This window comes from Vulpes vulpes, chromosome 15 (genome assembly GCF_048418805.1).
Source record: "Vulpes vulpes isolate BD-2025 chromosome 15, VulVul3, whole genome shotgun sequence".
Taxonomy (NCBI): Eukaryota; Metazoa; Chordata; class Mammalia; order Carnivora; family Canidae; genus Vulpes; species Vulpes vulpes.
Genome location: NC_132794.1, coordinates 93,340,950 through 93,355,729, shown reverse-complemented (window position 1 = coordinate 93,355,729; position 14,780 = coordinate 93,340,950). Strand labels below are relative to the sequence as shown.

Below are 14,780 nucleotides of genomic sequence, written 5' to 3'. Positions count from 1 at the left end.
CTATTCTGAACACTTTTTTTTTTTTTTTTTTTTTTAGATTTTATTCATTCATGAGAGAGACAGAGAGGCAGAGTCATAAGCAGAGGGAGAAGCAGGCTCCCATGGGGAGCCCAATGCAGGACTCGATCCTAAACTCCAGGAACACACCCTGAGCCCAAGGCGGATGCTCAACCACTGAGCCACCCAGGCGCCCCCTAATTTGAACACTTCTTGTAGGTTACCCCCTGCACCCCTTAGAGCACTGGGAGATAGAAGTACTACTATAGATCCATTTTATAGATGAGGAGATTGAGGCAGTTGCCCAAATTCAAACAGCTAGTTAGCAGCAGAGCTGGGACTGAAACCCAGGCAACCTGGCTCTAGAGTCCTTGGAGTAACCTGCTGGCCTGGTGGGTCTGGGATGTGTCAGAGTCCTTGTGCGCCCTGTCTGCCTGCGAATGTTCAGTAGTCTGGCTGTCTCCTGGGTGCCTCAGCCTTAGGGGCCCATCCAGTGAGGTGGGCAGGCAGGAACCGAGTTGGGGGAGGGGTGGCAGCAACCCAGTGCTTGATGCCTTCTTGCTTCCACGGAGCCTTCCAAACTGACGTAGCAGCCTGTGCTAATGGTCTTGGAATCCAGGCCTCAGGCGCCCAGGGAAGGTTCTGGTGGCCTAAGAGTTCCATCTGGGGGAAGGGAAGGCCATAGGCAGCAGAGCAGGGATAGGTGCCAGAGGTGGAACAAGAAGAATGGGTCAGGCAGGAAGGCGGGGGCTGTGGGGTACACTGGGAGAGAGTGGGGGAGCCTTTACCCGCTCCTGTTTGCTTTGGACCAAGGAGGCCGCGTGCTGTTAGCTGGAGTGTGTCTTGGCAAGAGGCCTCAGTGACAGAGCCTTCTGGCCAGGGGAGGCCTGGCCGAGGGTGGGCTGCCTTTCGTTGTTCTTAAAGGCGCAGCATGGTTATGGGCGGCCAGCCTTTCCAGTGTCCCTGGTGCCTCCCAGGTAGAAATCTCAGATCTGCCCCAAGGTCATGGGAAAGGGGTCAGGCCAGGTCCAGGGCAGAAGCAGACCCTGAGGACCCAGCTTTGTGCCAGGTGCAGTGTAGCCAGGTGAGCAGGTGGGCAGCACAGTCCCATGTGCCTGGCCAGGCCCCCTTCAGCACCCTTCCCCTTCTCACCACCAACCCCTGCTCTCATTCAGTGCTCACAGATCCTCGCAGCGTCCCCTCCTCCAAACCACTGCAAGGGAGGAACTCGGGAAGGCTGGGAGGGAGCACCCCTCAGAGCAGCCAGAGCACACTGTGACTGGAGGCAGGTATTGGAGGCCTGGGCTGTGCCTCCCTAGCTGTCCCCAGCTCCTTCCTCCACCCACCCCACCCCCCAACCAGGCTGCGTGTCCACCCTGCCTGCCCACACGCCACAGACGCTCAGCCCTGCATGAGCCTGTGTCAGATCCTTCGAAGGACCCCGGGGAAGGGGAAAGACAAAGGCAAGGCCCAGAAGGAACCTAAAGCCTGCTGGGCTCTCCCAGACTCCAAACCCAGAATCTCATCCTGCCTGTTCCCCTCTGGGGGGAGCTCGGGCCTCTCCTGCTGGCCTCAGCGCTGTTATGCTGGCTGTACTTGTGCCCATTCTGTGCGCTACGCAGTGGGGAGGAAGGGAAGAGTGCCTGAGGCCTGTGTGTGCGCTATGGTGTCCCCATGCCTGGAACACCTGGCATATACCAGGTGCTTGGTTAGCACTTGGTTATGGAGATGCCATATGTCCCTGAGGTTGGGCAGCGCTACAGGCAGATCATATCATCCTGGTATGACGATGCCCTAGGGAGGCCGGTCCTGCTCCAGGTCACCAGCTGGGACATGGTAAAGCCAGGATCCAAACCTAGATCTTGGAAGAGGAGCTAAGAAGTGCCCATGGGCTGAATCCTTGGGGCGGGCAGGGCCGGGAGTTGTGGGGCGCAGTCAGGGAAGGCCTTGTGGACAACAGCATAGAACAGAGGGAACTTCAGAGGGAGAGGAAGGAACAGGGTCCCCCTCCCCCACCAGCTGTTTTGTCCGAGGCTGAGCTGTGACCTCAGAAGACTTTATTAACGTCCTAATTGTGTGCAGCTGGCCTCCTCTGGCCTAATGAGCTCATTATCCTCTGTCATTAAGGAGGCCATTGTGGCCTGGTCACCCTGGGGATAGCAGTGGCCTGGGAGTGCCCGTCACTTCCTGCCGGGCTGGCCACGCTCAGCCCCCTCTTGGGGAGGTTGAGGCCCCCAGCCCCTGGCCCAAGTCCTCCCATCCCCTTCTTCTGTCTGTCCCCACCTCTGCCTCTGTCTCTCTGTGTCTCTCCGTTTACCCTCCACTCTTTCCATCCCTCCCCCAGTGCCAGCATTGTCAAGCCCCAGTTAGAGTCCATTTTAGAGGGCTGTGAAACTGGCCCAACCTCTGAAGATAGTGCTCAGCCTGGAAAGAGAGAGGATCGGACTTCTGGGCCTGAGGTTTTCCCTCTTGGGGCCAGGGATCCCCTTTCCTGCCCTGGGCTGGCTGGGCTGCCCCAGTGTGGCCTTCTCCCCACTCAGCCCCTGGGCCATCATGAAGCGGGTTCTTACACCCACGAATGGGGTCAGCCACTATGACAGTGCTATTGCTGTTCTTTCTGGGCCCTTGCCCTCTGGAGAAGGCTGGTCCTGGCCTGTCGGCCAGCCTGGCTAAATGACATGCTTCTGGCGCTGTGGGGACGTAGCGCTCACAGAAGGGACCACCAGGCTGGGGCAGCATTCAGGGGACTGGCCAGCTCCAGATTCTCCCAGACAGCTTCTCCAGTCTGGGGATTTCGCTCTTCAGTGCACCCAGCGCCCCCGGAAGGAAGGCTTCTCCTGCACATCCAGTGTGGGAGGCTCCCTTCTCAGGGCCCCTCTGCAGCAGTCCGTGGTTTCCCATGCTTATGGTAGCCCCTCTCCTGCCCTCTGCCGGGGTTGTGGGGTGTATGTCAGCATAAAGGTACCCTGGGTAGGAAGACCTGCTGGAGCCTGGCTGCCGGGCTGGAGTCTGGGGTACACTGAGCAGTCTCCGGGCCAGGCCCCTTGAGGGTCCTCTACAATCTCCTATTCCACCAAGTTCTCTGTTCCCCACCTCCCTCCAAAAAAGAGCATCTTCCCCTTCTGCCTGGAAACAAGGGTTGACTTCTCTGGGAAAGGTCAGGCCTGGCAGCCAGGAGCCATCCCCATCTGAGCACAGCTAGGGCCACTTCGTCAGTCCAGTGAGAAGTCCTTTCATGAAACATCACTAAATGTCCTCTCCCAAGAACAAAGGCTGAGAGGGTGAGAGAGGAAAGCTAACACAGGCCAGCTTGGAGTGTGGACCCATCTTCCTGGGGACATGGAAGAGGCAGGGGTGACTCTGCTGGTCCCTGGGCAGCCGTGAGTGCTGGCCTCCTCCCCTTCCACACCCTGTGGCATCAGTCCCTCAGCAAAGCTCCTAGCTTCTGTTCAGCGGGCACCTGCTGTGCCAGACCCTGTGCGTTGTCCTGCCTTCTCCATCCTCACACTGGCCGCCCAGGCAGAGCACAGTCCTACCGTTTTACAGATGAAGCCTCTTACAGGCTCAGTCCCTGTCCTGAGGCCAGAGCATGGGAGTGGCAGGGATGAGATTCACACTCAGATCTTCAGCTCCAGCACTTAGGCTCTGTGCCTCAGTTTCCTTATCTGACTGGCTGCCTACTGCCAGCTCAGTTCTGCCTTTGAGACAGAGCAGACATGGTACAGTCTCAACAAGATGAATTCTCCAAGTGCATGAGCCACTGTGAATTGTGGGGTTGATGCTCTGGACACCGTCAGGATTTGGAGATCAGTTAGGGAGGGCTCACCGACTTGGTAGGACAGGAGACAGGAAGCTATAGGACCTCTATCCTGGGGCACCGTGTGAGCAGAAGGATGGGAGCCAGGCTGAGAACAACCCTGACACATGTGGAGCAAGGAGGGAAACCCCAGAGACAGCTCCCCTCTGGCCCCATTTCCCACCATGCTTGCAACCACGAATTTTGTCAGCTAATGAAAGAGCAAAAGATAGCCTTTTTCGTTCTTTTGGAACCCCTGAAGGCAGTCCCCAAACTTCTCAGAATAACTACATGGGAACACACACGGTCTTTTCATCAAGGTATATTGAGTATCTCTTGATCTACTTACTCTGGGCAGAGACACCACCTGGCCACCCATGGGTGCTGTTAGTCTGGGGGGATACCAAACAACTACCACAGTGTTAGTAAAACAGCCCAAGGTTTTTGACTTCCAACTCTGTGTTAGGCCCCAAACTAAGCTACTTATATCTCATTTATCCACTTCAACAACCTTAGGAGGTAAGCACCATTAATTATCCCCATATCAGGGAGGGGAGACTGAGGCTCAGAAAGGTTTACTGTTTTGCCCAAGGTCACACAGGAAGTAGCAAGCCAGGACCTGAATTTGTGTCTTTCTGACCCTAGATCCCTAATTATTACCCTCTACTTCCAGAGGACCCTCGCCTGTGCGCAGTGGGGAGTACACACAGCCCTACATTTCTGCTCATTGTGTACATACACGAATCACACGCTCAGTGACACAGATATAGAAGTACATGTGTGACATACCAGCATTCAGGGACACGCATTCCCAAGGCATCATCTCTGCCCTTGTGCAGACACCAGATAAATTCCTTATCCACTTCTGTGGTGGTTAACAATATGATTCCTGGAGCCTGACTGCCTGGGTTTGAGGTCCATCTTTGCCTCTTCATAATCACGATCTTGGCCTCAGTTTCCTCATCTGTAAAGTGGGGATGATGATGACAGTAACACTTCACAAGATTCTTGAAAATTAAATAACATATGTAAAGTTAGCGCCTGACTGTAATCATCCTCCCGTATAAGAAATGCACACACCCACATAGATACGTACATGGGCATAACCCATCTCCCATGTACTCAAAACTACAAAGCCTTGTCCACATCTACCCCATATGCAGCCCATGCACCCTAAATCTCTGTGGAAAAGGGGATGCATGGGGACTGGAGATGAGCCCGGGAGCCCCGTGGGGCTAGTTCAGGCTCTAATTGTTCCTCAGTGGAGCAGCAGGGACTTTGGTCAGGAGCCCCGGTTACGGCAAATGACGTCTGAGCTGCTGGCATCTGGGAGAGGCTTGTCAGCAACTGTGGGTGGGCACAGGCCCAGTGAGCCTCCCCCAGAGGCGTAACTGTGTGACTCATGCCAGGGATCCTGGGAGGTCTGCATGGAGCTGGGGTGGGCACCTATGCCCACCTGGGTGGTGTTTGAGCCTGTCTTCCTTTGCTTGATGGAGGTGCCCGCAGCCAAGTCAGCAACAGGCTCTTCTCTACAGGGCCTTAGGCAGGAGAGACCTGAGACTGGAACTGTTCAACTTAGCTTTGCACACTTCAGGACGGGAACATTTTGGGGCCTAGGCCATTGTTCTCAGAGTTGTCAGGAACCCTGGCTCCTGGGGGAAAGGAGGGAGCAGGATGCACAAGGAAGGCTTCGCAGAGGGTGAAATAAGGGGTGGGGAAGACAGGACCACCTGCAGAAAAGAGACCTGAGCCTTGGGATTATGAGGCCTTGGAAAAGGCTTATGCAGTATGGCCACAGGGGGAGAGGGAGAAAACAGGAGGTGAGTAGGCTGATGGACTCACTTCATACCAGATGAGGATACAAACTAGCTCAGATGGGGCTAATGGAGAAAATCTCCCCTCTCCCACCCCCCTACTCCCCCCACCTCAGCCCTCCTGGTGCCCACAGAGGGGCTTGCCTCCTTTGCCTCTACTAAGGGTGACTTTAGAGCCCAAATTCCAGAATTAGAAGGCTTAGAAGACATTGACTATGGCCATCCAGGAGGCCACCAAGTTGCCTGCCTTCCTGGGAAGTCACAGGCTCACACAAAGGAAGAAGGGAATATTCTCCAAGTGGAGACAGAAAGTGATTGTTCCAGAAGGTGGAGTTGGCAGTGGCACACCTTGGTATAGAGAAAGAGGCTGGGAGGGGCTGGGCATGGAGGGATCTTGGCAAATCCTCACCAAGCACATGTTTCCAAGTTCCCCTGTTCCTGGGCACATCCCTATTTTTTCCAGTGACTGGAAGATCCCTGGCTCCAGCCCAGGCCCATCCCGGGGAAGCCCTCTCCTGGGAAGCAGAGCTCCCCTTTGAGGGCAGGCCTTCAGGGTACTTCTTGGCCTACAGGAGTTTGGCCTGGCTTACTGGGGCGGCGGGGGGTTATGTTGTGGAACTGGGGTGGTCAGGTTGGTGAGGATCTGGAGGTATGGGAACCAAAACATGTGTGCTTTGGGCATTGGGGCCTGGACCTGGGGGTCGTGTGGGAGCCTCAGCCTTCAAGAGTCTCCCAGAAGTGACTCCAGGTTGGGAATTATGGTGACTGTGCTCTGGGACTCTTGGGGGTTATCCTGGTGAGTGGAAATTTGAGGAAGGAAATTTCCGAGAATGGCTCAGAGGGCTCCGTCCTCACCTTCTGAGGTCTCTGGCAGGTGCCCAGAGAACTTGAATTTTGTCTCTAGATTTGACTCACAGTGGTGGACCTTTAGTCATGAACCTTGGTGGTTGTTGGGCAGAGATGGCATTAGTGAGGACCCCTGGTTCCCGGTGATGGAAACTGGCTCCTGCTTAGTTAAACAGCAAGGAAGGCCACTGGATCACTGTAATTAGGGAATCCAACAAGGTGGTCTAGCTTTAGCCCACCTGGGATTTGGAGCTTAAACAATGTTAATCAGGACTGACTCTCCATCTCTGGACTTTGCTGCTGCTTTACTGACTGAACTTTCAGGTCATCTCTTCTCACATACTCCCACAATTCCTGGTTTACGTGGGACTTAGCATTCAGATTGCCAAAGCACCCGTGTCAGTTCTTGAGACCATCCTGGAACCGTTACAGTGTCCAGGGAGAAGACCAATCAGTCAGAAGGTGGTTGGCTGGGTATACCCACTCCTGCGGTCAAGGACACAGAGCCACCTTCATGGTGGAAAGCCTTATGAGATGGGGAGCCCTGTTCCATGACCTCTGGTCAGGCTTGGTGGAAGAGCTCCTCGGGGTGGTGCTTCTTGGCAGAGACTGCTGGGATTCCAGAGAGTGCTCCCCCAGAAGCCTAGAGAAGGGGAATAGACCCCTGTGAGTCCATGCCTTCTGATTCCTTTGGGGCCTCCGTCAGCCATAGCCTTGTAAGCAGACACACCTGTATTGCCTGGGTTCTGGGAGAATAGTGCTGTTCCAGAGAGCCCCTGTCGGTGGCCCACGATGTATAAGTGGCTGCAATGGCCTACCCCATCCCACTCTGGGGGAAGACAGACTCTGGCCAAAGGAAGGGAATGGAAGGGAGGAAGGCATCCACCCTGGGTTCCAGAGGGACAGTGAGCCAAAGAGGCCTGGGCCTTGAAATTCCAAACTGCTTGTCCAAGCAGTATATATAGGTCTAGAGCAAAATTGAGCTTAAGAACAGAGGTTCTCAAAAAAAAAAAAAAAAAAAAAAAAAAAAAAAGAACAGAGGTTCTCTGTTCCTGCCCCGACACATACATAGAGTCCCCCTTCAGAGTGGTCCGCTTGTTACTGATGAACCTGCCCTGACACATCCTAGTCACTCAGATCTGTAGTTTACCTTAGGGCTCACTCGTGGTGCTTGTGGACAAGCGTGTAATGACGTGTGCCCATCATTACGGTATCATACAGATGTTACCGTGTCTCATGGGCTTTGCAGAGCTGCAGGCAGAGTGTTGTGGAACTCTGGGGAGGGTGGGTGCAGTGGGCATTCAAGACAAGATCATGGGCTGTCTGCTGTCCCAGGCCTGTCACCCAGAGCAGTGGGGACCTAGCAGGAGACCAGGAGGTAAGGTAGCTCCAGGTGCCGAGGTCCTATGCAATTGTGGCACTGCTTTCCTCACCCCTCCCCATCATCACAGCAGCCCTCACACCACCTCCCGTACCTCCCACTATCCCCCCTTCTCGAGCAGCCACTTCCTGCCATAGGCAGGGATGGCTTCTCAGTGCTGCCGGGGGAGAAGCCCAGGACCTCTTGACAGGGAACAGTCCATATTTGGAAATGGTGAGCTCAGTCACGGACAGAAAAGAGAACCAGTGCCAGATTGCTTTGGGGGCAGAGAAGGATCAGAACGGGATGGGGACAAAGACAAGATCTTGTGAAGTGTAGCTTCTAAGAAGAAACTGAGGGCAGTGGAACCCCAAGACCCAGGTGCTCAGAGTGCTTTGCTCAGTCAACTTTTGTTTAAATGAAAAATGAATGAACCAATGAACGAGAAAGAAAATGAGTGAGCTTTTGTCATCAGGCCATGGCCGTCAAGTGTGCGGTGCCCACTTAGTGTAATTGACGTATCAACACAGCTAAGGGCAGCCGTGAGCGGCGCCCAGGGGCAAATGCCACTGACTCTTGATGGGGAGGGGGCACAGTGGCCGTCAGAAGGTCACGGTGAGGCATTCATCTCTGGATACATCTGAAAGCAGGGAAAGCCAATCCCCCAGCCAAACCAGCAGTCCTGCTGGGTTTCAGGGACCCTAAGTGGCCTCTGTGTTCATCCAGAGCTTCCCGGGCCTTTCCTACAAGCTGATCTGCACACAGTTGGTATATCCTTGTTTGAATTTCATTGTCAAATTTTGTCATCAAGCATTTGGGTGAGTGTGGGCCAGTGTCCATCGGGCTCTCCTCTGCAGGAGCATGTTGGCTTCTGAGTATGGCGCAGGCTTCTCGAGGCTAGATGTGAGCCGGGCATCTGCCACGTGCCAGGCTGTCTGGCTCTATGCCCTGTCCCCTCTCCTGTCTCCACCCCTCTTGGGAGCTCATGACCACATTCTCTCTCATCCCCTCTGCAGGCTGGTGGTTCGTGAGCACCTCGGAGGAGCAGGGCTGGGTCCCTGCCACCTACCTGGAGGCCCAGAATGGTACTCGGGATGACTCCGACATCAACACCTCTAAGACTGGGGAAGGTAAGGACCTCCAGGTTCAAGGGGAGGGGCAGCAATGAGGCATGTGCAGGGAGCAGGCTGCCTCGGGATCCTTGGGGATTGGTGCCCACCCCATCCCTGGCCCTTGGAGTGAACCCAGTTCTTTTGGAGGTAGCTTTCCCACTCTTCTCCCTAAAACCATCAGAACTCCTAAAGAGAGTTGGGCCATGTCCTAGCCCCTTCCCTTGGGACCCCACGATCTCACCTCCCTTTCTAAGCCTGTCCCTCCTGGCCCTACATGGGACTCAGGTTAGAGGGGACATTTTCCAGGAGTGTGGATCTCAGACTTTGGCAGCTTTGGGGCAGAGATTGGAGAGAACAGTCTTAGGGCTAGACCATAAAGCTCTCTTTCCCCCATAAAAGCCCTCAGTTCCCTGGGGAACCCTACAGAGACCACCACTTTTGTCTTCCCGACCCCACACCGTGCTCTCTGCTGCAGGGATAACCCCAAGGGGTTGCATGCACGCAGCTTCTGCTGTGCCTATTTGCTCAGAGGCTTCTACTCTGGGTGTCTGTTATCCCAGCCAGCAGTGTGGACATACAGAACAAGTCTGAGTCATTTCTCAGAGTAGCAGAAACCATGAGGTGGCCCTTCCACCACTGGCACCTCTGATCATCTCTGGCCTGGTGAGGTTTTTCTGGTGTTTTCTCATTGCATTTCAAAGAAACTGATCCCCGCCTGGTGGCACTCCCCACCCCCGGTGGCCAGCACTGGCCTGGTCAGCCTATCTGTGGACTCAGATATTCGCCAGAGCAGGCCGCTTGAAGCCCAGTGAGTCTCAGCCACCCCCAGTTCCTGGCTGCCTGCTCCTAATAACTGCCAAACCCCCCATGTCCTGGCAGGAATGCTTGCCCTAACGGTCAGTAGGGACATCTGAGAGCCAGGGGGATGGAGGCCTGTCACCCGGGCTCAGGCCACCTCCAGCTCCACCCTCCACACACACACCCTCCATTCCCTGCTGCTCAGGCCAAAATAAGCAGTCTGCAAGGCAAGCGCCAGCTCCCTATTCATCCTTCCCCTAAATGTCGGTTACTGGATGGGTGGTTGAAGCCCCGCCCTTCCTCCCATGTACATGCTTTATTTCAGCTCTGTGACCAGTGCCACGGCCTCCACAGTGCCTGACAGATTTCCAGGAATTAGGCTCCATCAGGAAGGGTTTGCATGTTCAGACCAGGTGCTCTGTCCTTCCTGGCTGATCCCTGGTCCTGGAGCTGAGCCTGCTCCCAGTCTCACCCCTGGCTCTGCTGTACCCCTGCAGTGGTGGAGAATATTAGTGCCTGAGCTCCTCCTACCCACTTCCACATTTCCCAGGGTCTCTGGGAAATAACTGTCCCTAGAGCATAGAGAGGTCTTATTCACTCTACAGGTGTGTGACCTTTAGCAACACGCTTGTCCTTGTAAAGCTTGAGCCTCAGTCAGCTTCTGTGGCCTGGTAGCCTTATGCCCTATGCCTGTCCAGGATGCATTTTGCTTGTAAGCAACTCTGAGAGGGTGTGTGTGTGTGTGTGTGTGTGTGTGTGTGTGGAATCAGAGTCCCGCCTGAAAAGGATATGCCAGGAATGTCTGAGCAGAGACATCAGGAGATGGAGGACAGGACACTGAGTGGGCAGGAAGGAACGGGAGATGTGTGTGTGCATAGGTGCCTGCCTGGTTTGAAGAGAGCTTTGCAGAGAGCCAGCAGTAGCAAGTTGTAAAGAATTTTGACCTTGATGCAGCAAGAATCAGGCAGCCAGTGCAGGTTCTGCATTCAGAAGTATTTGCCTGTGTGTGGATGTGCACTCAGGGTGACTTTTTTTAAAATAGATTCCTCAGCATGCTTTTGATAGGACCAGTGTGCCAGTACCCCTGGCAGCATTTGGGCAGCTATGAATTTCATCCTCACATCTTGGGCATCTCTACTCCGCTTGACAGGGGGGCTCCAGGGCTCAGTGTCCCAGCCCAAGGCCCTAGCATCAGCGTCCACTGGTCTCTCTGTCCCCACAGCCATATGGCTAAGAGATTAGCCTACCCTGCTCCCCTCTCTGGCCATCTCTACTCCAGACCTGTTGCCATCCCATCATAGGTCCCTGAGTCCTATGCACAGGATTGGAAGCCTTCATCCCATGAAATCTTCCCTAGTGACTCGTGTTTCATTGCTTTGAAAAGAAGAGATCATCAGCTGTTTTGGTTTATTTCTATTACCAGACATCCTGGCATATGCTCGTATTCCTCCGAAATGTTAATGGTAGGAGGTAGGAGGGCTGGGGTGGAGGTTGAAGAGAGAGGAGAGGAGAATCAAGCCCAACACTGGCAAGTTGCCTTAGTGAAGCACTGGATCCATTGCCTTTCAGAGGCCCAGAGAGGTCTCACCGCCACGGAGCCCGCGGGTCAGTTTGTGGCAGAGGCAAAACTGGAAGCTGAGTCTCTGCCTGCACCCCTGTGCCCTGGAGCCTTTGCTGGTGGGTTTGCATCAGTATCAGCTCCTTGCCAGGGCCTTTTCCCTTGTTGGTGGGCTAAGGAGTGCAGGGTCAAGGGGGAAGGACATTGTCAGGCCAAGAGTCTGGGCTCCAGAGCCAGACCACCTAGATCTGTGTGCTTCCCCAACACTTAGGCATGTCATCCGAGGATTTCTGAACACCTATGCCTCTAGTTTCTATCCCATTTCCTACATGGGGATGGTGCCGACAGAACAAGGCTTTCTCGAGGCTTCAGTGAGACGGTCCTCGTACCTAGTTGAAACTATGGGGGCACGGCCTGGGCATCAGCCGAAGCTCCTCTGCCCCCAGGGAAACCACAGGACACATCCACCCAGCGGGGGGGGGGGGGGGGGGGGGCGGGGGTGTCAGCTGTCAGAGTCCTTCCCAGCCTGGCCTCACACGGGACCTCGTTTGTTTTCCAAAGAACGTGTTCAATCCCTTGTCCCCTCTCATGCCAGGGCAGGTGGTGTCAGCCCCTATGACAGATGAGAGAACAGGTGACAGAGTATGGTGACACAGTAACCAGGCAGGGAGGCCTCACCTGAATCCATACCTCCAACCTCGTGTCCAGGCCTCCTGCTTACAAGAAGCGGGTCAAACAAGACAGCCTTCCTCCCTCAAGAAAAGCAAATACTTCTCAGAAGGCTTTGCAGGGCTTGGCTCAAGGTTGTCTGGACAGCTTTCCCTTGACTCCAACTGCTGGCCTCCCTCCCCCAGACTTCGGCAACCTGCTACCCAGATTCTGCAGAGCCGGGAGGTGGGGGCCACTTGCTACCCTGCCGCCCCCGCCCAGTGTGTGTTCCTCCTGGGAACAGAGGAAGGCTGAGGGCTTCTGGAGCTGGGCCATGGCACCCAGTGGAGCAGTGCAGGATGCCACCCCAGAGAGGATGGGCTACACAGAAGGGGTCTGTGGCACTGAAAAGCTGTGGCAGGTCTCCCACTATTGCAGAGACAATGGGCAGTGTGCCGTGAAGGAGGAGAGGGCCTATGGCATCCATCCCCATGTACACTTCACCCAGCGCCATTTCCTAGTCACCTGCCGGGCCCTGTGTGAGGTCCGGGGGCCACCTGGATTGCTGTCCTCATTCCAGGCTGGGGCCAAGGATCCTCTTCACCTCTCAGGTGCTAGGAGGCAGAGTTCTCAGCCCCTCCTGGGCCCCAAGGTATAACCCGTAAGATGTGGCTTTGGTGGCCCTGCCCCACATGTTGGTGTTGTCATTGGGCACATCTGCCCATGTCCAGCGAGTGCGCACTGCTGGGGGGCTTGGTCCCAGTGATGATGACCTGTGAGCATGAGCCTTCCCTCCCACCACCACTGCCCCGCCTCATCCCATCTCATCCTCCTCTCCATTTTCTCCGCCGGTTCCGTCGGCCGCGTGTTCCATTGCCATCTCCCACACCAGTGTCCAAGAGACGCAAGGCCCATCTGCGGCGTCTGGATCGCCGGTGGACCCTGGGCGGGATGGTCAACAGGCAGCACAGCCGAGGTGACTGTGGGAGCCAGCTTCTCCTGCCCAGCCGCTGCCACCTCTCTCCTCCTCCCTCACTCGCTAATGCCCTGCCTCCTCTCTGAGCTCTGCTCCTCTCTGCCCTGTGGCCTCTTTACCCAGATTCAACAGTCAGACTTTCATTCACTTTCTGCAACTGGGGGTGGGCGTAGGGGAGGAGGGTGCAGAGGGCTGCCTGGGAAGTGGGGGTGGCTCTGGCTCCTGCCAACATCCTGCGGGTGGGGGTCAGGGGACTCACAGTGTGATTGTGGGGGCAGCTGGCCTAAAGAAGGCCACATCTGCCCTGGCAGCTGCAGATGAAGAGAACTGGGGGGGTGTGAGTCTGCGGCGCTGTCCCACTCACTCGCCCCCATCCTTCATTCCCTTGGCCAAAGCTGGTTTAGAGATTACTTAGAGACAGAGTAGGAAGAAGGACCAGTCTACAACCCTCCTCATTCAGCAGCTCCAGGGAAACTAGAAAGGGAGCAAAAGTGAGTCCCAGCCTGGTCTTGGGGCACGACCCCAACCAGCTTTGAAGGCAGCGTGGGGTTTAGCCGGGAGCCTCCAATGTCTTCAGCACTCGGCACTGGCACCTCATGAGGGGCCTGAGACGATTCCAGGGAGGCCCCTAGCCTGCCATCCAGGCTGATTGGAACCAAGACAATTTGTAGGTTTAGGGCCTTTCCAACATCTAGGAGCCTGGGAAGTAGGGAGATTAGGGGTGGGCCTCTGAACAAACCCTGGACAGCTCCAGAGCCCGCAGGCCAGCAGGGCCCATTCCCCCTATCTTTCAGAGAACACAGCTGGAGGGGCGGCTAATCAGCACTGGCCTCTCTAGAATAGCAGGGATGCCCCATGACTCTCACCCCAACCCCCACAGCTCATTCCTGAACAACTCTGAGACCATGTTTTGGTATCTGCTCCAAGCCCCAGGCAAGCAACATGCCTGGACACTGAGGTGATCACCGCCTGTGGCTGGCTCAGTGTCACACTCAGAGCACTGGCCATGGGAGCCCAGCTTAGGCTTGAGGGCGGAGCAAAGGCTGGACCCTGAGGGCTGGTGCAGGGCAGGAGGCCAGGTCATGGGAACAGCGAGAACAAGCTGGAACGTAAAGCAGAGGCACCCTAGGACTAGGAACTATGGGGCAGCGTTGCTGGGGGGCCAGGCTGGGTTGCTGCCCTGAGCCTTGGCAGCAGAGGAGAGTGGGATGCTGGCCTGGAAAAACAGCAGAGACAAAGGTTTGGCCTTCCCCCATTCCCTCCAGCGTCTGCTCCAAACACCATCCTATACTGAGTCCCAAACAACTCTGTCTCCATAAGCACATGGACACTTACAAGTGACGAAGCACTACTACCCGGGCACAGCAGCAGACTGGCACCTCCAGCCCGCTCACAGCTGTGCATCTGTGGTCCCTGGCACACAGCCACTCACACACAAAATCCCCCTTGTGTGACCACACATAGACAGTTGCACACATACACTGACAGTCACAAAGGCATCAACAATCTGCCCAAGCTCATGTTGTATGCACACCTCTGCAGCAGCACCCAGGTTCACATACGGCTCCGTATACAGACTCAACATGTGACCCCTTACACCACAGCCACACAGGCAGTGTGTTCACAGTTACACACAGTGGAATACATGGACACACATGCCCAGTGAAATGCACAGCATTGTGGACCTCATACATACACAGATACGTAAGTGAATACAAGCTCACAACTTCTCTCCTTCTCCCCCTCTCTCTCTCTCCAATAAGAGGCCTAAACAACATTATTTCCCATTCTCAGCCCTATGTTAAATCAGGGCTAAGTTGAATCAGGCAGCCAAGACAAACTTGTAGCAAGCTGGCTGGGAGAAACTCTGCCACT

General features: G+C 55.4%; 1 protein-coding gene across 7 annotated transcripts in view; it reads left to right on the top strand.

Moving 5' to 3' along the window:
• Positions 1 to 14,780, top strand: part of SH3PXD2A (SH3 and PX domains 2A) — a 230,006-nt gene that overhangs the window by 198,151 nt on the left and 17,075 nt on the right. For 4 of the 7 annotated variants that reach the window (XM_072739897.1, XM_025993160.2, XM_072739900.1 and 1 more), the window contains 2 exons: positions 8,830 to 8,943; positions 12,822 to 12,905. In XM_072739897.1, the coding sequence (XP_072595998.1) occupies positions 8,830 to 8,943; positions 12,822 to 12,905 (198 nt within the window). The remainder of the gene's footprint in view (positions 1 to 8,829; positions 8,944 to 12,821; positions 12,906 to 14,780) is intronic. The other 3 variants (XM_072739898.1, XM_025993170.2, XM_072739901.1) reach the window with 1 other exon arrangement.